The sequence below is a fragment of the Ictalurus furcatus genome, chromosome 4 (genome assembly GCF_023375685.1).
Source record: "Ictalurus furcatus strain D&B chromosome 4, Billie_1.0, whole genome shotgun sequence".
NCBI classification, from domain to species: Eukaryota; Metazoa; Chordata; class Actinopteri; order Siluriformes; family Ictaluridae; genus Ictalurus; species Ictalurus furcatus.
The window spans coordinates 22,514,162-22,540,281 of record NC_071258.1 but is presented as its reverse complement, the minus strand read 5'-3'; the positions used below and the strand labels follow the sequence as shown (position 1 = coordinate 22,540,281).

General features: G+C 39.6%; 1 protein-coding gene across 1 annotated transcript; it reads left to right on the top strand.

The window, feature by feature from the left end:
* The first annotated feature begins 1,789 nt into the window (after window positions 1-1,789).
* Window positions 1,790-24,744, top strand: si:ch211-132b12.7 (uncharacterized protein LOC564531 homolog). Its single transcript, XM_053622274.1, has 5 exons — window positions 1,790-3,172; window positions 18,209-18,388; window positions 22,834-22,871; window positions 22,904-22,999; window positions 23,159-24,744. Exons 2-5 carry the CDS (start codon window positions 18,217-18,219, stop codon window positions 24,062-24,064), a joined length of 1,212 nt encoding a protein of 403 aa, XP_053478249.1. The 5' UTR covers window positions 1,790-3,172; window positions 18,209-18,216; the 3' UTR covers window positions 24,065-24,744.
* Window positions 24,745-26,120: the final 1,376 nt, after the last annotated feature.

Sequence of the window (26,120 nt, the reverse complement as noted above, 5' to 3'; positions counted from 1 at the left end):
TAAGGCTATTGATGTATTATATACACTATATGGCCAAAAGTACGTGGACAACTGACCATCATGCCCATATATGCCCATTCTAAAACCAGGGCATTAACACAGAGTTGGTCCCCCCTTTGCTGTTTTTACAGCCTCCATTCTTCTGGGAAGGCTTTATACTAGATTTGTGCTCATTCAGGCACAAGAGCATTAGTGTAGTCGGGCACGGATCTCAAGTGAGAAGGCCTGGGGTGCAGTCAGCATTCCAGTTCCCAAAGGTGTTCGGTGGGGCTGAAGTCAGGGCTTGGGCCACTCGAGTTCTTCCACTCCAACCTTTACAAACCATGTCTTTATGGACCTTGCCTTGTACACAGGGGCACTGCCATGCCCTTTAGTTCCAATGAAGGGACATCTTAATACTATAGCATACAAAGTAATTCTGGACAATTGTTTGGTTCCAACTTTGTGGGAACGGTTCGGGGAAGGCACACATATGCTGGGTCAGGAGTCCACATAATTTTGGTCATGCAGTGTAGGCCTATGTATCTGTCAAGCATGCAGAGTTCCACTCCTTCAGGATCAATCATTATGATTATCATTCATCAACACACCATCTTTGAATTGCACGCAGATATGACCCTTAATAGCCTTGAAGGCATCTACCGCCCGAAATGTCTCCTTCAACAAAATAAACAATAACTTCACCAAATCCTCAACATCCCTATTTTAACACACAAACTATACATGTACCATTTTGCCATAATATTATTACTTTATTCTCAAAATATAGTTACTTTTTTCTTGTAATATTGAGAGTTTTTTCTCTCCAAATATTATGACGTTATGATATATATTTATGATACATATTTTTAATATTAGGACGTTATTCTCGAAATTTTGTATGTTATCTTTTCACCAGTGGCCTTAAAACGCCGTCGTAGGTTCGTCTTTGAGCCACCTCCACACTTCTCCCAACACGGGCGTTTGCGGTAGCCACGCCCCGTACTCACGTGTATGTGCGCACTTTCGCTCTTCATTGGTAGAAGCCACTCTGTCTGGAGTGGGTCACGCGGACCATGACCACGATACTGTGTGCGCGCTGCGGTGTCTTGTGATGTTCTCTAGATTTGTTGAATGTTTTCTGACAGAAGATTAATTAAACATAAAATATTTATACATCAGTTAGCTCCCTCCCCAAGGGCGTAACCATGGTATGGACATTGGGGGGTCCAAGCCCCGACCCACATCCAAAATTTGATGCTGAAAATTCGCATATTTAGAAGATATATCAACGAACTTGCGTTGAGTATGGGCGCAACCAAGTGTACAATTGGAGGGGGGGGAGTGCAAACACATTTTCCTTAACAAACGGAAATATATTAAAAATGAATAGACATAAATAAATAAATAGATGAAGAAACGACACCTCCGTTGGCAGGGTTCATTAAAAGGGACATATAGAATATATTTTGTACTGTATATTGGGGGGACAGATTGGTATTTCCTCAACATTGGGGGAGACACGACCCGCCCCCCCCCCCCCCAAAGAATGCGTGGTTACGCCCATGTCCCTCCCACACAATGTTTGGTTGAATAGCACTGGTTATCTGATAAGAGTATGATTACTTCACTTCGTACGTGCCTAGGGCACTGATTTGACTGCCGGTAGGTGTGTCAAAGCTAAGCGCTAACGCTAACTTACTCAACGGACGCCATCACACACTCAAACACGTGGTACTGCTTAATTAGCACACTCGCACTCGGTTGTCTGTAACCGCGCGCCAGATATCATTCACTGTATTGGGGAGCTGTCTCGCGCCTGTCCCTTTCCTCCACTCCACGTGCCCTATTACGCAGCACTACAATATGCGTCACTCGCGTCGGAGACTGGCGCATGCCTATTGGCCGCTGTGGATGTCACTCAGCAGCACAGCTGCCTAGCACCCACAACTGTAACGAACATTAACGGAATATAAGTTTAGCACAGGCGCTCGCAACAAACCAGAATAAAACAACACACAAAACAGAAGGAGACAGAACAGGGCAAACTCAAGGTAAGTAAGTGCGAGCATTTTTTAAAAAAAGATTTTAATCGAGTTTTTTCATTAATTTTTAAAATCAGATGTGAGGTTTGTTATAATTGGTGTGAGGGGCGTTTCTAGAGTTTGATCACTAGTGGGGCACAGGCCCCCCAGTAATTTGACAAAAGTACCTCAAAAGTTTGGTCTCTGGGAGTAGTGTTTGTTTGCTTGTTTGTTTGTGTATTTTCTTTATTCATACTATGTAACAAGCATTAATGTAAATATGTGCTGCAGATCATTTCATTAGTTCAATTTTACATTTTAATTTGCTGTGAAGGGCTTTGCTGAATGCAATACTTCAAAAATAATGGTCACATTTAAAAAAAAAAAAAAAAAAAAAACTCACCCCAGGGCCCAGTTGGAATATTTTAAATTTATGTGTGAAAGGGTTAATGCTCTGACATTTTTACTATATCTGGGTAATTTGTTGATCTTGTGATTGTAGATTAAGGTCCAGGTTATAAAAGATTTATTGGAGGGGTAGAGAAATGAAATTCTGTAGTGAAATGTAGATCATTCAAATGCAATGTTTGTGCCTGCTGTCTGCCAGGGGCGTAACCTGGTCTGGACATTTGGGGCTGTCTTTTTTTATTTATTTATTTTTTTTTTCTTTAGCCCTGAATAATTGGAGCGGTTTGTCAGTAAAAGAAGACAGCGGTGTTGTAATTTTGTATCTTCAGTGAATGGAGTGTTGTATTTTATCTTAAGTGAACGGAGGCAAGACCAATCAGACAGGGTTTACAGGAAAATACGTGGAAATACTTGTGTCTTCTGCCAAATGCTAACTCACACAGTCAGTTAGTGTAAGGGGAAAAATGTATATATGCTTATTTATTACCAGTAAAGGGGTTGAAACTGAAACACTAACTTACTCTTGTGCACAGTGAGGCAGGTGAGGCGTATGATTGATTTTTGTCCTGTTGTATTGTGTCTCCAGTCGATTAATTCTATATTTTTCGATCTGGGTATGTGTGTGTCAGTGTTTGAGGCTCTCTCTTTCAGGTCAAGCTTATTACATAAGAGGAGAAGCACACATTCAGTCATTTTCCTGCCAACTTGTACGATGGTGATGTGCGTGCCAACGAAAACCTGTTGAGTATCTTCAGGATTGAGTAAGTTTATATACATCTCTGATGAAAGCTCTGCTCCTTTCCCCCATCTTACATTAGGAATGTTTTGACCAGTGCTTGATGCACCGATGCAGCATCCTAGCTTACTGTCAAGGTAAATGGAACATGGTTTAATCAAATTAGATAACACTATATACACCGATCAGCCATAACATTAAAACCACGTGCCTAATATTGTGTAGGTCCCCCTTGTGCCACCAAAATAGCTCTGATCCGTTGAGGCAGAATGGTAAGGAAAACGAGAAACACTGAGTGAGCGGCAGTTCTGGGGTTGTGTATGTTTTGTTGAGAAGAAAAGTCAGAGGAAAATTGCCAGATTGGTCAAGGTTCCGGGAAGGCTATAGTAACTCAAATAATCATTCTAACACTGTGGTGAGCAGAAAAGCATCTCAGCATGCACAAAACATTGAAACTTGGGGTGGATGGGCTACAGCAGCAGCAGAAGACCACATCAGGTTCCACTCCTGGCATCTAGCACCAAGAATCTTTATAAAAAAAAAAAAAAAAATCACCTTGGCTGCATTTGAAATTGTGTAATGTGTCAGTACCTACTGCATTTGATTCGGTACCTACTGCTTGACCATTGATACAATACGTACTGATCAGTATAAGCATGTCATACAACTTAAATAGCCGAAACGCTGCCTTCCGCCACTTTTTATTCTGACAGCTCTTACGCACCAGTCCCGTTGGCTTATGGTATAGCGCGGTGTGCATTGCTTCCATACTGCAGAATCGCAATGAAAACAGTAGGTCATCTGGGTATTTCTCGCCTACTGTTTTATGAATACTGAGAATTCAAACATACTACTCCTTTTGGCTACTTCTTTTGCCTACTATAGTAGGATAGTAGGGATATTCGGATGCAGCCCTGGTCTTTTTCCAGTTTTCAGCTGTCCAGTTTCAGTGAGTCTGTGCCCATGATAGCCTCAAATTCTTGTTCTTGGCTGAGAGGAGTGGAACCTGATGTGGTCCTCTGCTGTTGTATCTCATCCACCTCAAGGTTTGAGGTGTTGTTTGTTCTGAGATGCTTTTCTGCTCACCATTTGTTGTAAAGAGTACTTATTTGCTTTATTAGACTTCCTGTCAGCTTAAACCAGTCTGGTCATTCTCTTCTGATCTCTATCATAAAGGTGTTCCAGCCTGCAGACCCTGCACACACATGATGTTTTTTGACACCGTTCTGTTATGTGTGAAAATCCAAGGAGAGCAGCAGTATCTGAAATACTCAAACCAGCCGATATAATACCATACTGTATGTAATATGCATACACATACACACACACACACACACAGTACTGTGCAAAAGTCTTAGGCACCTTTTTTTAATAGAAACTTATAGATTTTTATTTCATGTCTTTATTGAGTCAGTACAAAAACATTTTAGATTCCCACCTTGTAGCATTAGCATTATTATTAATTTACTCCGCCCGATGCCGCTGTGGCTACACGAGCATATCACAGTCACAGGTTCAAGTCATTTTGCGTGATCAATAAAAGATTGCGGTTTGTGAGATTGGGAAGTTGAGATAAGCAGAAGATTACAGAGTTACTCTTGTCATCATAATGGCTTCTTTGCAGTATTTGCACACTTGTTCGGTTGACTGAGGTGATGAAAGTAGCTAAGCACGGTGTACCTGCATTTTGGAGTTGTAGTTTTTATTCTGATTGTGTTATACTCAGAACAGGTCACTCACGCCTATATGTATTTTTTCACAGTCACACAAAGTACTTTTCAGTTGCAAATGCGACTGAAATGGTCACACTGTAGAGCCCTGGTCAGTAAAGAAAGCAGCATATTACTTAAGAGACCACTTTTCACACAAAAAACTTTTATTACTGTTTACTGCTCTTTATAGTTTTTTTTTTGTTTGTTTGTTTTTTAAATGTAGAAACATTTAATGTAATTATTTTTGAAGACATCTTTGCTCTACAGCATTTCTATGCATGTACACAAGATTTTTGCACAGTATACATATACAGTACCCTCCACTAATATTGGCACCCTTGGTAAATATGAGAAAAGTAGGCTGTGAAAAATTCTTTATTGTTTAACCTTTTGATCTTGAGATCAAACAATTGCAAACAAAACACAGGTTTGTAAAAAAAAAAAAATCTTATGTTAAATATGGATTGGATGCAAGATGGTGCCACGGGTATTTTGCTGTGCTTGCGTTTTGTCTGTTAAAACCTTTTTTTTTTTGTGATGATACGGGGTTCATTCACCAGAGAAGAGCTCATGAACATCAGGGCGACCCTTATTTCCCACCTTCACCGACACATCCGTGAATTTACTGGACATTCTGGTCAAAGGTACCCTCACTTTTGCACATGCAATGAAACGCCGGAGGAGGGGGAAACATGCCGGTGTGCCTCTGCCGAGGCGGACATCGCACACCGCTGCCGGGAGTATTTCTCTCCCATGTGCATTCACTGTGCAACAAATTGGACGAACTTATACTACTGGTGGGGGAACACAGAGACCTTTTCTTCATCTTCTTTCTTGTGTTTCACGGAAGTGTGGCTGTGTGGACTTATACCGGACTCTGTGCGGCAGCTATTAGGATTCCAACTCTTCAGTGCAGATCGCCACATGGAACTTTCAGGCAAGACGAAGGTTGGAGGAATTTACTTTTACACAAATAGTGGCTGGTGCAATGATGTGACAGTGATTCAGCAGTACTATTCTCCTGATCTTGAGTAATTTTTCATAAACTGCAAGCCCTTCTACTCCCCATGTGAGTTTGCTTCATTCATACTGGTCTGTGTTTACATTCCGCCAATGGGCAAGAGGAACAGCGTATGCTCGCCAACCAGATACTGTGTGTGGAGCGCACTTACCTGGAGTCATTTGTTATTGTTCTTGGTGACTTTAACAAAGGTAACCTCTCACTTCCCAAATACAGAGAATCTATTAAATGCCTGACCAGAGAAGAGATCGTTATGGGTCACTGTTAGGCTACAGTAAGTAGTGCCATGCCGTCCCACAAGCTGCATTAGGACACTCTGACCACATCATGGTCCATCTGATTCCTGCATACAGGCAGAAATTAAAGTGCTCCAAACCTGTTGTGAGGACATCAAAGAAGGACATCAAAGGGAGGCTGTAGAGGATCTTAAGGCATGCTTGGACTGTACTGACTGGGATGTATTCAGGACTGCTACTAACAATCTGGATGATTACATAGAGGCTGTGACATCATACATACTATTGATTTTCCCGGGAATTCCGTATCCCAGTTTTCCATCTTCTACCCGCTACTCTGTCATACAACTGATAGAGCTTATAGAATTACTTCCTCTTACCTTCTCAGGAGGTGGGGTCTTTGTACCGCTGGGCTTGAGAACCCTTGAAGTCCTTTCTCTTACTCTGAAGAAGTTGGTAACAAAGGATATTACTCTTGTAGTAAGGTATACGAATCGTCCTTTGTATGGACTTTGGTTTATTAAAGAACAAAAGGATTACAATTATCTTAACTCAGAATATAAAGAAAATAAAATAAAGAACGACCAGAGACTACGCAGAGTCTGATAATGGTTTTCTTTCACAAGAAATTAACACGAGTACGCCTTCACCCGAGAAGTGGCTAATCACTGCTCGCATTTCCTCAGTATATATACTTTTTTGATTGCGGTTTCAGGCACTAGGGTCTAAGCTGTTGCTCAAGACCGCAATGCTTTTTCAAAGATCACCGGATGCAGTTATGAGCACTAGCTCTGAAGTGACACATAGAAAAACAGGAAGCATGCCCTTATTTGGGTTTTTAACAGAGAAACACAGAGATTGGGAAATTGTGGTATAGAGCGTTAGCTTTGAAGCTTTGTGGTTTTGAGCGCTACCTGTAAAAACAGGATGTGAAGCTGTGTAGTTTTGAGCGCTAGCTGTAAAAACAGGATGTAAAAACAGGATGTGTGTTTTTACTTGGTTTGGCTCAGATTTATTCCTAAGCGCTCTATCAATTTTTCTAATTAATCTATTTGTCTAGTAAAAGCAGAGGGTCTTGGTTCATCAGTACAATCTTGTGCTACTTTTTCCATTTATTCTGTGTACCTTTGCCCATATCTCTGATTTAGTTGCCTAATGCCTTCAGCTCTCCTGTATTTAGCACGATCCTTTAATATTTCAGCTTCGGCTCTCATTTGATTGAAGACACTCAGTATGCTATCACATTCGTTCACTAAACGATCATTTTTCAATATCAACTTTTCAGTTCTCTTCACATCCAGCGTGTCGAGCTGTAAATCTCGCAGGTCTCGCTGGATGAGCATAATGTCAGGAACAGCTTTCTTAGTGGCTCCCGAACCAGAAGACTTTCCAATCCGTCTTCCTCCATGTTTCTGGGTACCTGGGGACTGGCTTGTCCCCTTTTTTCTTCTTGGCCCTCTTTTTCTCCTGAGGCGACTGTGTTTCCCTGGGCGGTCAAGGTTGAGGTTCTTTACATAGTTTAATCATAATACAGTTTTAGTCATTCTCACATAACATTAACATAATATAATACATCAGCTTATATTTTACATTAAGCAAGAAATAACAGTAGGGCTGAGGCTACATATTCCTGAGATCTAAATCTCCTATAACAATACATAAGCTTTTGTGAATATAGCTGTGTATCATAACGCACCAGGGTGAGTTACAACAATGACAGACCCTAGTTAACAGCTAGACTCAGGCTGGAGGCTGGAGAAGGAAGATGCGCTTAAGAGTGGGGACAGAATCAGGTTTAAAGTATCAAAGTACATGTTTAGCAAGCGGTGAGGGAAGCTAAACAGCTGTACTCACTGTACAGCTCGACTCAACCACACTCAAGCCAACCAGGACAGCCAGGAACCTTGGGGTGACTTTTGATGACAACTTGACCTTTACAGACCACATTTCAACAACTTAATGTCCTGTAGGTTCATTCTGTATAACATCAAGAAAATCAGACACCATCTCACTGAACAGGCTACACAGCTAAAAGTTCAGGCTCTTGTATCAAAACTGGGCTACTGCAATGCACTACTTTGAGGCCTCCCAGCCAGCTCCATCAAACCCCTTCAGATGATTCAGAATGCAGCAGCACGTCTCGTCTTCAACCAGCTCAAAAGGACCCATGTCACACCCCACTTCATCTCCCTCCACTGGCTTCCTGTAGCCGCCCGTATCAAATTCAAGGCCTTGATGCTCACATACAAGACCTTGTCTGGAACAGCACCCCCCCCCCCCCACCTCAACACTCTCCTGAAGGCTTACTTTCCCTCACGCGATCTGCGATTGATTAATGACCGACGCTTAGTAGTGCTTACTCGGTGTGGCTCAAGGTCCCTTTCCAGAACCTTCACACTAACTGTCCCTCATTCCTGGTGGAATGAACTTCCAACCTCAATCCAGACAGCAGAATCTGTCACTATCTTCAAAAAACAGCTAAAGAGCACATAACTAACCCCTAAAATGCTAACCCCACTCTGCTAATGACTTGTGTCTGGCCAACAGCCTGAGTGAGTTCTACTGTCGCTTTGAAAGACAATGGGACAGTCCTGACATCATCCACTGTGACACCAGCCAACAGCTTCAGCTCCATCCCACCAGCTTCACCACCTCCACGACAGTTGAGGCTAGGGCCTCTCGACAGCTGCACACTTCAATCATCCTGGAGAGAGACGTTAAGAGTCTTCAAGTGACAGAATCCCCGCAAAGCAGGTGGACCAGACTCTCTCTCCCATCCACTCTGAAGTACTGTGCTGATCAACGCTCTCCAGTGTTTACAGACATCTTTAACAGTTCACTGGAGATGGCATGTGCCAGCCTGCTTTAAGACCTCCACTATCATCCCTGTCAATATCAATTTTCAGGTCCTCTGACATGAAAAAATGCCCCAAAACATTAAAGAACCACTGTGGGCATGAGGTACTTTTCCATATGTCTGCTTCTCTGTGTGTGCCAAAACCACCTCTGGTGTTTATTGCCAAAAAGCTGTATTTTGGTTTCATCTGACCATAGAGCCCAATCCCATTTGAAGTTCCATTAGTGTCTGGCAAACTGAAGAGGCTTTGGATGAGAGTAGAGGCTTTTTTCTTGAAACTCTTCCAAACAACTTGTGGTGATGTAGGTGACTTCGGATTGTAGTGTTGGAGACTTTCTGACCCCAAGACGCAACTAACTTCTGCAATTCTCCAGCTGTGATCCTTGGAGATTTTGAGATCCTTGGCTACTCGAACCAACCTCTTCAGTGCATTGAGACGATATAGACACACGATTCCAGGTTGATTCATAACATTTCCAGTTGTCTGGAGCTTCTTAATTATCACTCTGATGGTGGAAATGGGCATGCAGCAATCTTTAGCCACACATCACAGCTATATTCCTTGGTCTTACCCATTGTTATAAATGACTAAGGGAATTTGGCCTATGTGTTACCTCATATTTATACCCCCCTTAAAAAAAAAAAAAATCAATAAATATATTTTTCTCATATGAATTCATGGGGTGCCAGTTATTGTTGCACACTTATATTTCACAAAGATTTTTTTGGATAAACCTGTGTTGTTTGCAATTGTTTGATATCCAATAGAGCAGAGTATTTTTGAGAGTTATTTTAAACAAAAGATCAAAAGGTTAAACAATAAAGTCAATGTTTCACTGCCTTCTTTGCTCATATCCAATATTAGTGGAGGACTGTGTGTGTTTTTTTTTTTTTAATTTTTTTTTTATATATTTCAGCCTCCTATCTAATATCAACAACAGCAAACAAATAAAAATAAATAAAGCCTGTTATTATGACAAAGTGAAATTGTGATTTGTGATGTATAATTTCAGTATACGTGTTTTTTTTTTCCGTTCAGTATAATTTATGTATTGACATTTGTTTATTGCCGCATTTATTTAATAATTGTTTGTATAATAACCATATTTATTTATTTATTTATATACAGTCCCCTCTGAACATATTGGAACAGCAAGGCCAATTCTGTTATTTTCACTAAACATTGAGGACATTTGGGTTTGAGATCAAAAGATGAATTAGACGATAGATCGGTATTTCAGCTTTCATTTCATGATATTTACGTTTAGATGTGTTAAACAGTTTAAAACATGGCACCTTCGCTGGTAGACTACTCAATTTTTAGGTAAGAAAAAGTATAGGAATAGAGTCTTAAAGAAAACAACACTTCCCTTGCAAATCCCTTGGTTTCAGTAACTGCATCCAGCAGATGACCCGCTGACATCACCAAGCTGTTGCATTTTTCTTGTGTGTTGTTTTTCCAGGCTTTTATTGCAGCTTCCTTCAGTTGTTTGGTTTTGGGCAGGTTCTTCCTTCAGTCTCCTCTTCTGGAGGTGAAATGCATGCTCAACTGGGTTAAGGGCTGGTGATTGACCGCCCTCACAATTTATTTCACATTGAATAACCATTTCAGTCACCATTGGAGTACGTGTCAATCATTATCCATATTCCTTTACATTACATTACATTTTAATCATGTCTGCTAAAATGTGTCCACACTGATATTTCACACATACTCCATCAAAATAGTTGGAAAAATCAATACATGAACTTCCATTATCTGAATTTCTTCCAACATCCCTTCTTACTTACCTCACAGATGTTTAAGAACTGAGATGGATTCTTCTGCATGTACAGTGGCAGCCCCAGCAGTACTGCAACCCTCTTCCGTTGGTTTGATGCTTCAAAATACAAATGTTTTAGATACAGATTATGCAGGACGAGAAATTTCAAGAAAGTGAATTCCCACAGTGTTTACAGTACAAGTACACTTGAAATAAATCTACTCTAATTTTTAATAATAAATTTACACTTTACTTTAGGTAACAGAACAAAAAATGCAAGTTTATTCATATTGATGTGACAAAAAAAAAGACCATTATATCAGTGATCACCGTCCAAATACTATGGCAACTTGCTATAAGACACCAGTTCAACTGCCGCACTAAACTGTGCCTACATATTAGCCATCAGGTAAGCACGAGTAAAAATTGTTTTAGACGTATTACTATGTGGTTGTTTGCCATGTCAGTATAAGTAACAGGTACTAAAAAGTGATTATTAAAAAAAAGCATAACAGAACTTTACCTGTCTCTCATTAAAAAGAGCTGGCCACCTCACTTTTATTTCTGACACTGGAGGCTCATCTTCAATTATCTCCTGTCTCTGGAGAGAATACGTGCTGCTCATGGCTGTATCCACAGAATTCAATTCTGGATTTCTCTTTTACATCTCCTGAGACATCAGTTCTCTTTTGTCTTCCAGTGTTTTCTGGTCTTTTCCCATGTGGAGGTCTGGGAGAAAGTTTGTTTCAGACTGTTTAGGCTTTTTCACTTTCCTTGCAGCCCCTCTGCACTTCTCTTTGCAGAATTCAGTTTGATGTCTTCTCAACCTGCATCTCTTAGTTTGGATCTGTAGTTTCCCATTTCCATGTCAAACTTAATTTCCTCCCATACCACCCATCTGAGGATCCTCTTTCTTTCAGACAGGGGTGTTTTTCACCTAGTGCACTGGCCACACTTTTGATTTCCTCTTTGTCTGAGTAGGCCCGAATGCCCACCACACATCAACTATTGGTGATTTATTTTTACAATATAGGCCATCCCTGTATGTTTTAAAATGGGCCCACTGTGGAAAATATTCCCTGTCTTCTGTCTGCAAAAGTTTATCTAGAACGTCATTATGGTTTAACAGTTTTGACAATATTTGCAAAATAAGAATATAAAACACTTTCTTGAAGATGCATCTATCACATATTCAACAGGCTCAACCACTTTAAAGTTTTCCTTGTAAAAATCTGTTCTTTTGTATTCTGAGCCAAAAGGGCCACTCTTTGTCAGAGAACTTAGTGGATTTGCTTTCACAATTATCTATTTTATGGCATAGATAATTATTGCTTATGGTACAGTTGTGCTTGTGCAAAACATCTATTTATTTTGGTTCAAACTCTTCAGCAACTGAGAAAATGCTGCCAAGTTCATTTACAATTTCCTGGGTTGCTGCTTTGGAAACATGCAGAAGTGTTTGCAACTGAAGAACAAAAGATGCTAGTTTCAGCTGAAGCAAATAATGCATGTATTCACCATGCTGTAAAGGAAACTGAGATACAGGGAAGTCCAGATCATCCAAATTTGCCTCAAAAGCTGTATTTTCAGATTCTGAAACACCTGAAGTGCAAGTTTGGTAAATGTCTGCACAAAGATTTTCAACTCCACACTTCTGATTCTTTTTACTCTTATGAGCATGAAATGTACTATATACCCTGGACTGGAAACTGCAGTTTTGAAAAGGACATTTCACGCTCTCTTAGTTTTGCAGATGAGTCTTTAAATGTGTGAAGTATTGAGTAATCCCTCACATCTCTGAGAAAGCACAGAGATCACAGTTCAATTTAGAGGCTGCAGTACAGATCTGGACAGATCGTTTATGAGCCCATCCCTGACCAAATGTTTCCTTAGAGCAAGTTCAGTTCTAAATGAACACACACAGTCTTCATAGATGCAAGGTAGAGGACCGTTACATGCATGATGGCAGTGCTTGAGTTTGTAGTGCCTTATGATTGATTAGGTGATGTGAAACAGCAGAATTTGCAACTCCACTTCATTGGTCAGGGCCAAATAGCCTGCACTGCTTGCGGCAGTGCCTGAAGTAATTCTATGAAGAAAAGAAAAACAAAGTCATTAAAAAATTTAATAAACAGTGTACACAAGCAAGATCAGGACCAACGTAATAGTTTCTCACCAAATCTCTTGATATATTTCATGGCCAGTGGTTAATAGACATATACATATTCATATAGTATGCAAAGCTAATGAGGGAGCATTACAGTGGTCACCTTACAGTGGGAGCAGGAGCATTGGAAAATGACCAAAAAAAAAAAAAAAAATATATATATATATATATATATATATATATATATAAATATAATATATATAATATATATATATATATATATATATATATATATATATATATATATTATATATATAAATATAATATATATAATATATATATATATATATATATATATATATATATATATATATAAATATATATATAAAATATATATATATATATATATAAGACTTAAATACTTAAACAAACTGCTTAACATCTAATAAGTGCAAGCATAACCACAAATATTAACACAACCAATCAGGGGTACAGGTGTAAAGTAACTCGGAGCAATGATAAATTATCTTTTTTCCTTTGTTGTTTTATTAACTTTAACGATATTATAGGCTTTGTACAGTGGGGGAAATAAGTATTGACATTGACAACATTTTTTCAGTAAATATATTTCCAATGAGGTTATTCACATGAAATTTTCACCAGATTTTGGTATTACCTCAAGAAATCCACATATATAACGAAATCCAAACATTAAAGTCCACAAATGAACTTATGTGTAATAAAGCTGAATGATGCAGGAAAAAAGTATTGAACACGCTAACTGAAATGTATTTAATACTTAGTGGAGAATCCTTTGTTTGTAATGACTGCTTCAAGACACTTCCTGTATGAAGAAATTAATCTGCCGCAGTATTCAGATAAGATTTTGGCCCATTCTTCTAAACATATTGTCTTTAAATATTGTTTAATTGGATTCAAGTCAGGTGAGTGACTGGGCCATTCTAATGCCTTGATTTTTTTTCTCTGAAACCAATTGAGAGTTTCCTTTGCTGTATTCATTGGGTCGTTGTCCTGCTGGAAGGTCCACCTATGTCTCATCATCATCATCCTTGTGGATGGAAGCAGATTGTTCTCAAGAATCTCCCGGTAAAGGGATCCATTCATCATTCCTTCAATTATATGAAGTCTGGAAGTACCATGCAATGAAAAACAGCCCCACACCATGATGCTTCCACCTCCAAACTTCACTGTTGGTATAGTGTTTTTAGGGTGATGTGCAGTGCCATTTCTTCTCCAAACATGGTGTGTAGTATGACAGCCAAAGTTCAACTTTGCTCTCGTCTGACCAGACTACACTCTCCTAGTATTTCATAGGCTTGTCCAAATGAGTTGTAGCAAACTTTAAACAAGCTTCGACATGCCTTTTCTTTAGTAATGGAGTCTTGCGGGTGAGCATGAGAAGTAAAGTGCATTTCCTATTGTTTTCTCTGTGGCGATGGTACCTGCTGCCTCCAAGTGTTTCTGGAGCTCTTTCCGAGTGGTCCTTGGCTCTTGGGCTACTCTTCTGACTATTCTTCTGACTCCATGGTCAGAAATTTTATGAGGAGCTCCTATGCGTAGCCGGTTGATGACGGAGTGATGTTGCTTCATGGAGGATTCAGAAGTTTTGAAATATGATGGTACCCGATTCCATCAATATGTTTTGTAACAATAAGGTTGTGAAGATCTTGGGAGAGCTTTGCTTTTACCTATCATGAGATGTTTCTTGTGTGACACCTTGGTAACGAAAAGCCTTTATATACACCATCAATTTACTAACCCAGCTGATATTAATTTGCACAGATAGGAGGTATAATTACTTGCGGATTTCAGCTGGTTGCTTGCCTTACCTTGACTTGGAGAATTGCTTTTTCTTAGCATGTTCAATACTTTTTTCCTGTGTCATTCCACAGGAAATTTAATGTTTAAATGTTGTGAATTCTTTATACTTCCAAATTTCTTGAGTTAATACTGATGTCTGGTGAAAATTTCATGTGAATAGCCTCATTGCAAATATATCTACTGAAAAAAATGTTTGACGCATCCAATACTTATTTCCCCCACTGTATTTATCTTTAATTCACTGGCTAGCAACAATATAATATGATAGTTTGGACAATGCGTGGATTAGCCATGGTTTAATTTGATGTAGAAACGATAATGCTGTAAACAATACTTTTACTGTTGGATAGTATATGTCGTTTTTACAAGTTATTACATCAATATGAACAAATATTTACTTACCAAATTTGACGATGGTGGAAGATTTCATTCTTGCCCCACAACATTGCCGATTAACATCTTCTGTCTGCTTTGTGCTTCACGCGAGATCTCGCGATGAATATTCAGAACATGATATCAACATTGAATTGATTCAACATGTTTTTAAGTTGAGATGACCGATACTCTCATTAATTCAACTTACAAACTAGTTGAGACAGTGAAAACTCAACATGTTAAGTTGACTGAAAAACGAAAAAAAAAAACAATTTGTGTCAACTTAAAAATTTACTTGGTTTACTTAACTAAAACTCATATTTTTTACTGTGTGAATGTGGCTGTTGTGAGTCACTATCATAGCATCATCAACTGGCAGCAGGAAGTGTCACTTAAAACAGGCTTTCAAATAGTCTTATATTTACACAACTTGAACTTGGTTAGAATATTGAATTTGGTCAGAATATTGTTGAGACACGGCTGATGTAAAATTGCAAAATTCTTGATATCTTAAAAAGTGTTGCTGTGGTAATGCATCAAACTTTAATACTTTTTATTGTTATTTTTTTTGTAATTTCAGGTGTTTTACTCTAGAGCACTCACTTCACTATGCACTGTTTTCATACACCCACCGGCTGGCGAGGGCGCCGTAGTGCTTGGTCCTGTTATCGCTGCTTGCAGCTAAAGTCCTATTGTTTTTGGAGTGTTTTTTCACTATTATTATTATTATTATTATTATTATTATTATTATTAGGGCCCGAGCACCGCTGGCGCAAGGCCCTATTGGATCTGCTCCGTTTATTATGGCCTGAGCACCGCTGGAACGAGGTTCTATTGGATCTGTTCTTCTCCTTCTCAAATGAATCACATTTTTGGTCATGGTCGAGAACTAATGAAACTTTGCATACACCTCAAAATTGGTGACCATTTACATCTGATACAGATTTTAGAATTTAGTGTGGCAAAATGGCTCGATTGCGCACTCTACAAAATTTCAACGATGTGCGCCTCACGATATGTTTCACCTACATGTACAAAATTTGGTACACATGTGTAACGTGCAATTTTTGAGGGCATAAACATACCCAAAAACTCACTATACTTTGCACACGCTTCAGAACTGGTGAAAATTTACATCTAATAGGGGTTCCAGAATTGAGTGCGGCAAAATGGATCAATAGCACCACCTACAAAATTTCAATGATGTACGCCTCGCGCTACGTTTCACCTACATATACGAAAATCGGTAGGCTTATGTAACATGCCAACTCATACAAAAAAGTCCTTTAGAGCCATATCCTCAACCCAACAGGAAGTCACCCATTTTGATTTTTCTATTAAATTTTTGCTCAGATTTTGCCATTTCCAGGCCACTTTAACAAACTCCTCCTAGAGATTTAATCAGATCACCATCGTATATGGACAGTCTAATCTAAATGCCTTGGCAATGTTAAATTGCGATGCTTTTGAGTTTACATTGTAGGGCATGTCCGTGGCGGCCTGACATAGTGCGATATGAAATGTATCACATTTTTGAGGCCTGAACATGCTTGAAAACTCATGAAACTTTGCACACACCTTAAAAGTGGAAAAAATTTACATCTGATACAGGTTTTAGAATTAAATGTGGCAAAAAAGTGCCGTCTACAAAATTTCAATGAAGCAGCCCTCGTGCTATGTTTCACCTACACATAAGAAAATTGCTAGGCATATGTAACATGTTAAAACATACAAAAAAAAGTCTCTTAGAGCCTTAGCCGTAGCCCAACAGGAAGTCAGCCATTTTGATATTTCTCTGCAGTTCTTGCTCAGATTTATCCATTTCCAGGTCTCATACTTTTAACAAACTCCTCCTAGAGATTTCATTGAATCGACATCATATTCAGTCAGTCTAATCTAAAGGCCTTGTTGATATTAAAGAGTGGGAGTGGCGGTCTGACATATTTCAATGTTTTGCCATGAAAAAGGAAATTGTTATAACTCAAACATACAATGTCCAATCTGCTCCAAACTTCACGTTTGATAAAAGTCCCGGCCTGAAGACATCTCCATGCCAATATTCAATTATAGTCACAGTGCCACCTTCTGGCAGCAGGAAGTGGCACTGTGATGCACTCCTATCAACATATTTAAATATGCTAGCAACATGCTAGAATCATGTTACACCATGCTAGAAACACTTAGCTAAGTGCTAACGCATGCTATTAATGCCACAAAACAGAAAGTTATAACTCAAACATACAATGTTTAGTCTCCACCAAGCTTCACGTTTGATACGATTGGTGTGTAGATATCTATGAATGATCATTTGCAGGGAAGAAACAAAGAAACAAACAATGCTATTTAGTGTAGAAAGCAACACTGAAATAATTAAATGGGTCACTTAGAATATATGCTTGCATTTCAGTGTCGTCAAAAAAAAAATAGCCACAACATCATAAATACACTTATGTAGTATTTGGTGTGTAATTTTTAATCTGGTGCTTTCAAAGGACACCTTGTTTGTGTGTAGGCAGAAGGATTTATTAGCAGTGAGCATTTTATTTCAGGTATGTCACTTATACACTCTCACTAAAATTGTGGGTGCTCGCATCTTCTTCGATTTCTTTTTCAATTTCTTCTTTGTCGGCAGGACAGTTTTGCACTTGAGCTTTTATGTAACTTCAGCGGCTCTGGGCATGGGAATAAAAGCGCAAATCTTATTGGTTGATGCGGTGCATCACAAAAAAACGATGTTAGCGCCACACATTTTATGCCTGGGTGTGAACACTCCCATTGACAGCCACTGGGACATGAAACAGACCATTTTTCGCACTGCAAAAATCGTCCCTGTGTGAACAGGGCTTAATACCACTTCCAGCAGCAACGTTAGTTTTCCGCAGGTGGTCTCCCATCCAGGTACTGGCCAGGCTCAACCCTGCTTAGATTTAGTGGGAAACTAGGCGAGAGCTGCAGGGTGATATGGTGCTATTATTATAGAATTGTGGGGGGTGAGTAAAGGTGAAGGGATTGACATTCACTTTTTTTATTAGTACATTAATCTTGATATTGTGCATGTGTCTGTTACCTGGTTTGAGGTCATGTGGATGATGAGATACAAAATCTGCTTAGATTACAGACCTTGCTCTGCCTCTCTTTCTGCCTTCAGTACCCACAATGCCTCAGGAGCTGAGTAGTGTGGGGAGGTGTGCTGCCTTTCCTGCCAGTAGAAATGCTAAGGACAAAAGCAACAACACGTCTCTGCTGTCCAGAACAAAAGCTCACACACAGCCGATGACAAATAGATGGAACTCCCACTGCAATTCTATGAAAGATTCCGGTTACTCAGGTGAGACACCTGATATACACATCTTTGGGGAAACAATCTGAGTAGTAAGTTTAGATGATACTTAAGCTATCATTTTAAGCATAAAATATATTTTAAATATTCATATACCTGAATTAAGAAGGATAGACACTCAACCAACACATTATACTCTCTCCCTGACATGGACAATTTGACAGGTACACAGGTGCTCACTGGTTAAGAACCTGCGACTGGGGCCAAAACAAAGTCCAGGAAAAAGTATCAGTTAGCATTTGATTATGAATGTATCTCAAACTTTGACCATGGAGAACCATTCAATGTTTTAAAAAATGGAAAGAAGATTGAACAAAATTCAGTAACTGGGTTGGTGATTGGTAACCAGCCAGTAGGCCAAGGGTAACTCTGAAGGTGCTGGGATCCACAGCTCAGATAGGAGAAGCTGTTTATGTTTTAATTTATTTATTCATTTTCATATGATTCATTTACATGTGATTCATTTTCATGTGATTCATGTACGTGATTCATTTTCATGTGATTCATTTACCTTTTCTCTTCTCTCCTCCCTTCCCTTTCCCAAATATTTCATTGAGAAGAAGAAGAAAAAAAACAAAAACAAACAAAACAAAATTAAAAGTACCAAAAACCCACCCCCGCTCTCCCCGGCTCATCATGGCTACTCAATAACTGTTGCTGGTTATATAAATATTATAAAACCCAAGAACAGGCACAAAAATTTAAGTGGGAAGTGTCTGTAACTTCATAAAGTATACAATAAAGGGATGCCATTTATAAAAAAATAAATAAATAAATAATAATAAATAAATAAAAGAAATAAAAGAAATAATTAAAATTAAATAAATAAATAAACAAAAAATTCATCTAAATTGGGAGCGTATACAATACCTGTCTTTGCATTAGAGTACCAGCAACTATAATATATCTACCGTTCGCATCAGCGATAGCGTTAGTGGACAAAAACTGTAACCTTTTGTCAATTAAAATAGCGACCCCTCCTACTTTCAAATTAAAGTTTGAGTGGAAGACGTTTCAAATATGTAAAAACCTTAGATCTCTTGACAGGATTACCTCTGACATTCCAACAAATAAATCTTAAAGGTGTGCCTGTCCCAGCCGGAGTGGGACCCCCCCTCCCCCCCAACACACCCAAAGTCTCCATAAAACAAAGGGAGACAGCAGTGTTTCCCACCAAGAGTTGTCCACAATGTGAAAACAACTCAGAGAGTAAGCTGAACTAACCAACAAAATTACCTAAACAAAAAAAAATTCCAGTAAGAGAAAAGTCCCCTACTGACTTCAAATCTGATAAATAGTCTGTGCACTTTAACAAATATAATGTCCTTACCTTTTAAAGACTTGTAACAAATAATATAACAGTGTAGCACGTAAAGATGAGGAAACAACACTAATAAAATGAAATAAACTCTAACCCAGTCAGAGCATCAAAACAGAGAAGCACATTAATACAGAAGTAAATTTAAGAGGAGTGAGTCCACAAAATCTAGACGAAGTAATGCACCGACAATATCTTCAATAAGAATCCGAATTCTGTAGAGCTGGAAGGCCGAGTGCGAAAAAAGAATAAAAGTGAAAAAAAACTCCACTATATAGGTGATGCAATTCACCCCGATATCAAGAGTTTAACGTAGTCTCCTGCTTCCTCCGCTGAAATAAAGTCCTTCTGAACACCGTTATATGTAATGCGAAGCCGAGCTGGATGAAGTATTCCATAGCGAGCGCCCTCAATACCACGAAGTTGACGCCGAACCTCGTTAAACGCAGCCCGGGCCCGGGCTGTCTTGGCTGTGTAGTCAGGGAAAACGGAGATGGTCAAATCCCTCGTTTTAATCTGCTGGTGCTCTCTTGCACGGCGTAAAATATCAACACAGTCACTGTGATAGTGGAATCTGTACACAATAGCTCTTGGTCGTTCACCAGGCTTGGGCTTCAGCTGAAGGGTCTGGTGGGACCGGTCAAAAACCGGCTCCTCCTCCAGACCAAATGCCTCCTTTAACAAGGCCGCTACAGCAGCGGTTGCACAGGTGTCAGTGCCCTCTGGAACTCCGACTATCCTAACGTTATTGCGCTGTGACCTTGACTCCAAATCCTCATATTTATTCTCTAATTGAGTCACGGTCGCAGTGAGAGACTCGATAGTAGTCTTCATATGAACTATGTCATCGGTGCAACAGGAGACAGCGTGCCCCATTTCCCCAACAGTACCTTTCAGTGTTGATATGGTAGCCTCGGTAGCGACTTTATCACCAGCCTGCTGTGTTTTCACGGCCTGCAGGTCAAGCTGGATAGTAGACAGCGCATCCCTGAACATCGCCTGAAACTCCTTTTTAAAAATATCAGCAATGTCCTTCCTCAGTGAAGCCAGCAACTCAAGCTTGAGTGCGGTGAAGTCAGGGTCACTGCTCGGGGACGTGGATTCAGGGGGAGATTGGGACTCGCTCACGGCGCGCACACTAGGTCTCAGTCGTGTCTGAATGCTACCACGGGTTTTCGTGTTCTTTCCAGACATCTTAACGTGCCACAAAGTTAAAAGTGCAAATAAGGAAACGAAGTAGAATAAATCAAAATATATTATATGACCAAAAAGCGCTAATTAATTACAATTTTAATCGAAATCAGCAGGAGCCTCCAACTTTGCGTCTTACTCCATCAAACACCGAATTCGAACCTCGGAGAAGCTGTTTAAAGGACAACCATTGTACAGATATAAAGCCGGCTTTTATGGTAATGTGGGGAGAAGAATGTCTTTTTTTTTTCTCCTTAAAAGCCATATGAAATCTTATTTGCAGACTCAGCAAACATGTAGGAAAATGTTCTCTGGTCTAATGAGACCAAAATTGACCTTGGCACAAAGCCCTACATTTGGTAGAAAGCAACACTGCTTATTACGCTAATAACACTATCCCAACAGTGACGCTTGGTAGTGGTAGCATATACAGATGCCTTTGATCAGCAGGGACAGGGAAACTAGTCAGGGACAATGACAAAGCTGATGGTGTCAAATACAGGGCAATCATAGAAGAATGCCTGTTCCAGTCTGCAAGAGACTTCAGACTGGGGCAGAGGTTCACCTTCCAACAGGACAGTGTTAAATATGCTGTGTAAATCAAATGGTAAACATGACTTGAACATGGCACCTTTTGTTTGAACCCACCCATTTTTCAAGAGAAAATATTGGAACATGCAACTGACAGATGTTTCTTGTTGCCCAGATGTGCCCCGTTAGATTGATTGTTTAAGCAATTAATAACTCTGAATGTGTTTGGGATTGAGCCCTGTGTTTCACCTAAGAACACTGCATTTGTTGTTAAAAAGGATAAACCAACATGAATACCATAGAGCTGTCTACTGGATAAATACAAACCATATTGGAACTGAGGAAAGAGGAAGCTGAGAAAATTGATCGGAGCCATTGAATAAGCATTAGGCATAGCCAATGCAACAATTTGAAAAGTCCTTAAAAAGCAACAAAAAAAACAAACAAACACTGATGTACTGACAACCAGACAGCAAATGGGTTGCAAGGAAAATCCCAATCCACTGTTTGAAGAAGACTTTGCGAGCAGAAATATAGAGGCCACAAGATGCAAACCACTCATCACTAGTAAGAATTGGAAGGCCAAAATGGAATTTGCAAAAAATACAGAGATGAGCCACAAAAGGTCTGGAACCTCTGGAAACTGCTCATGATCCAAAATATAGAAGCTGATCGGACAGTGCATAGCACAGTGACATAGCACAGTGGAGGTGGTGTCTTGACTTTGGCTTGCATGGTTGCATCGGTAGAGATTTTGCTCTACTCAGGGGTCCAGGACCTCCTAAGTTTTTGGATTCTTCAGGAGCTGCGCCTTAAAGGAAGTTCTGTCACATTCACCATGGACAAAATGCCTCCCCCCCGGCCAGCCTGTTTTGTGTTCCCCTAATTGGTTATCCTATTTAAGTTTTCTATAGTTGCCAATCATTATATGTATGTATGATTAACATGAGTAGTTTTTGTGTTTATGTTGTATTTCCGTCTTGCTTTTTAGTTCTTTTAGATTTTGTAGTTTTTGGTTATTTTTCTGTCTCTTGTTTATTTTTTTGTTTTTGTTTTATCATTAAACACTGTGTGCTCTTGTGTCTGACTTTTTGGATTTGTGACAAAAGACACTCTGACAAAACCTTGAAAACCAAATGCAGTGAGAAGATGCCAACATAAGGTTAATTCATCTAGGTACGATTTGGTGGTCTTGTACACCTTCAGACTCCAGACATCACACAAATGGGTTGGTGAATTTCCCATCATTCAGAAGAACTGAAGAAGAACTTCAGTTGAAAAATTGAATTACACCACAAGCATGTCTATAGTCACTACACTGACCATTTCAAAATGAGCTGGATGATTGAAAACATTTAAAGACATGATATTTCTGTCATTATTTCCTCCACAGATGCTGGATCTGACTATCAGCAGACTGATGTAGATGATCAGCACATTACTCTGAGTTGAGATGCCATAAACCTGACAGTATGGCAGATCAGGGGAACCACACCCTGGTATCTGGACAAGTAGAGTTCACTTCCATGTTTATCATCAAAAATATATTTTTAAAACAGGTGAGATCACTGGAGAGGATAGAGATTGATAGGAGAGTGGGGGCAATCAGATTGTGCAACATTAACTTTTCCACTTATCAAAATGCTAAGCCCATGTATGGCTGACAAGAAGAAATGATGAGTTATATTTTTTCTGTCTTCCTGTCTCTCTTTTTGAAGTCCAGACAGTCAGGACAGGATCAAGTCCTCCAGTCTTTGTGGGGATCGGAGGGCACTAACGCTCAAAGTAATCTTCTGTTGTTGCAGCAGCCTGTCACTGTCTCTCCACTCCATGTTCATATACCACTGCCACAAAGAGCTGAGAGTAAGAACAAAAAGAGCAAAAATGCGTACCTCCCCATCCTCAATTCGTATCCCAGAAATGCTCCCAATCTTAACAAAAAAAAACGAGACAAACCCCCAACCAGCAGGGAGGGCAGTTCAGAGGAGCACAGACTGAGCAAGAGAGTGTGCACTGAAGAAACTAAAGAGGAAATATCCATCTCTACACAAATGCCTGAGAAGCTTCCAAACAAGCAGCTGGAGAGCCACTTCCTGTCTCACTCTCATTCTGTCTTACATTCGCTCTCTTCTAGCAGTGACCTAGAACAGAGGAGTTCATGCCTCCCCCCTCCAGAACTAAACGTCATGGGGACATCAGCCTTCACAAGTCTTAACTCATCATCTGTTTCCAGTTTAAAAACTCCATCTCTGTCCTTTCCATCTTTGTCTTCTTGTTCTGAACCTGCAGCACTTTTACTCCCCACCAGTAAGGTGTACCTTTCACGAGGCTCAGTCCCAGACTCTACCAATGGCTTGACTCGGCATCGCTGCTTCCTCAATACAGTGGAGATACTGAGCCAGTCAGGCCTGCTGGATATTACACTAAGAACACAGGAGTTGCTCCGTCAGAGTGCTGCCATAGAGCAAAATATCGCGCAGCTGCGTCAACATACACATATGCTATGCCAGGCTGTCCATGCAGATTCCAATGTGGCCACTTTGGAGAAAACACACAGAGTCATGGTTGAGTCTGGTTGCTATCCAAATCTCAGGAGCTTGCTTTTCATGGGCACTGATGATTGAGAGCTGGAGGCTGACAGCAGCTCCAGAATTTACACCATGATCACCTACAGATGTTTGTTTAATAGGCAGGGAGAAGTTGTACATCCCTCCTCCCTTCTCACCACTGAGCCAGTCAGAGATTTTCCATCAGCAGATCAGAAGAACTCAACATTTAGCATGGAATGGTTGAAGGCGCATGAGAAGCACCTGCCTCAAAAAAAGCTTCACATGCCTCCAGACAGCTCAAGTTGTGGGGTGGCTGTTGTAGAAACTTACACAGAGTAACACTCAGAGTCAGTCAAGTAGCGTAATTCAAAACATACATACATACACCCGTGGATTGCTCGCCTGAATCAGTGAGTGCTGGCCTCACTGTGGAGAAACATTTTAGGTGGCATGTTTCAGCCATGGGTTTAACTGAGCAACTTCATGACAAGCCCTGTTTTTGTGTTTTCGCAGTTTATGGTATGTTGGGGTATTCACAAGCATAGCATTTCCAGTATTTTGTTTTCTTCTTTAGTTTTGCTTATTTTCAGATTGGAATTTCTATCCATTCACTTAGTATAATAATTTAATTTCATCTACATTAAATGGCACAGCCAAACCCAGATTTGCCAGCAGGAGACTCAGGAGAAATACTAGTGTCCTGGCCTGTCTTGTGACTGAAATTGTCCTGTTCTTTGCCAAGTGGCTGGCAAATGCTGTAGTTCCTAGAAATTATGTTCTGTCCATATCGTCAAATTCAAGCACATAGCTAACGTTATCTAATTAGGCTGCATTAACCCTTAAATGTATACCTCGAGTCGTTAAGAACCCTGGAAGTCTTTCAGTACCCTCCCCCTTGTTCATTTTTTTCCATTAGACCTCCACCTTCTTAGTATTCTATTATACCTATTATCAACAATATAACAAGAAAAATGTAAAATTGTTGAATAATATCTGTTTTATAATTAATTAATTGTAAAAAGTTTATAGGGTCGCTACTGACTTGAGGTATGTAATAGTTTAAGTATATTTTTCTGCGCAACAATATTGAATCTCTCGGGGCTCAATAAGTGCAATTCTCTTTTATTCCGCAAGGTGGGAATGTTTGGTAAACAATAATGATGTAATGAGTCAATAATAATTATAAAGAATGTTACAAAACTTGACATGGTTCAGCGATTTACTGCAGAACAAGTTTCTAATCAAATACTAGCATTGTTTGATGGTGGATTTGATGATGAAGCTGTCAGTGAGCAAACTATTGATTTTGATGATTATGAACACGATAATAGCCACGAATGATCCAGATCCTGAATAAGAGCCAGATTCTGAATTTACCGGGGGAAGCACAGAAGGTGCCACATTTGTCTATCATAATATTACTTGATAATATTGTTTTTAGGCAGGCACGTAACCTGGCCTGGGCATTGGAGGCTGGAGACTCGAAGATTTTTTCTTTAGCCTGAATAATTATCCACCTGGAGCGGTTTGTCACTATTTAACTGAATGTCAGTAAAAAGACGGCGGTGTTGTAATTTTATATCTTCAGTGAATGGAGGCGAGACCAATCAGACAGGGTATACAGGAAAATACATGGAAATACTCATGGCTGACAGCTCTCATTTCTGCCAAACATATATGCTGGGTTTTTTTTTTTTTTTTTTGTCTTTTTTTATACCAGTAAAGGGGTTGAAACAGAAACAGCAACAACATCTGATGCTGAGCAGGAAAACAAGGTGTGTAAATGTCTATGAATTCCAGTTTACGTGAACATGATATGAGCAGAGCATAAATAAAATTATGTACTTTGCATGGCACTGTAGGAGCTACCTACAGCTTAGCTGTGCATCCCCTTGGCTAGCAACAAACTAGCCTAGTTAGAAAAGTTTTATGTGTTATCAGTCTGGTAGTCCTACAAACAGCAAAAACACCCAAGGCAAGTTTTATGATAAATCCAACTTTTTCTGATCATGTCACACATTAACAGCTAAGTTGGAGAAGAATCTGTGCTCAGCCCCGGAACGGTCCCTATTTTTAGCCATGTAAATTATACATTATAAAATTACTTTAATTATGAAAATATTACATATTG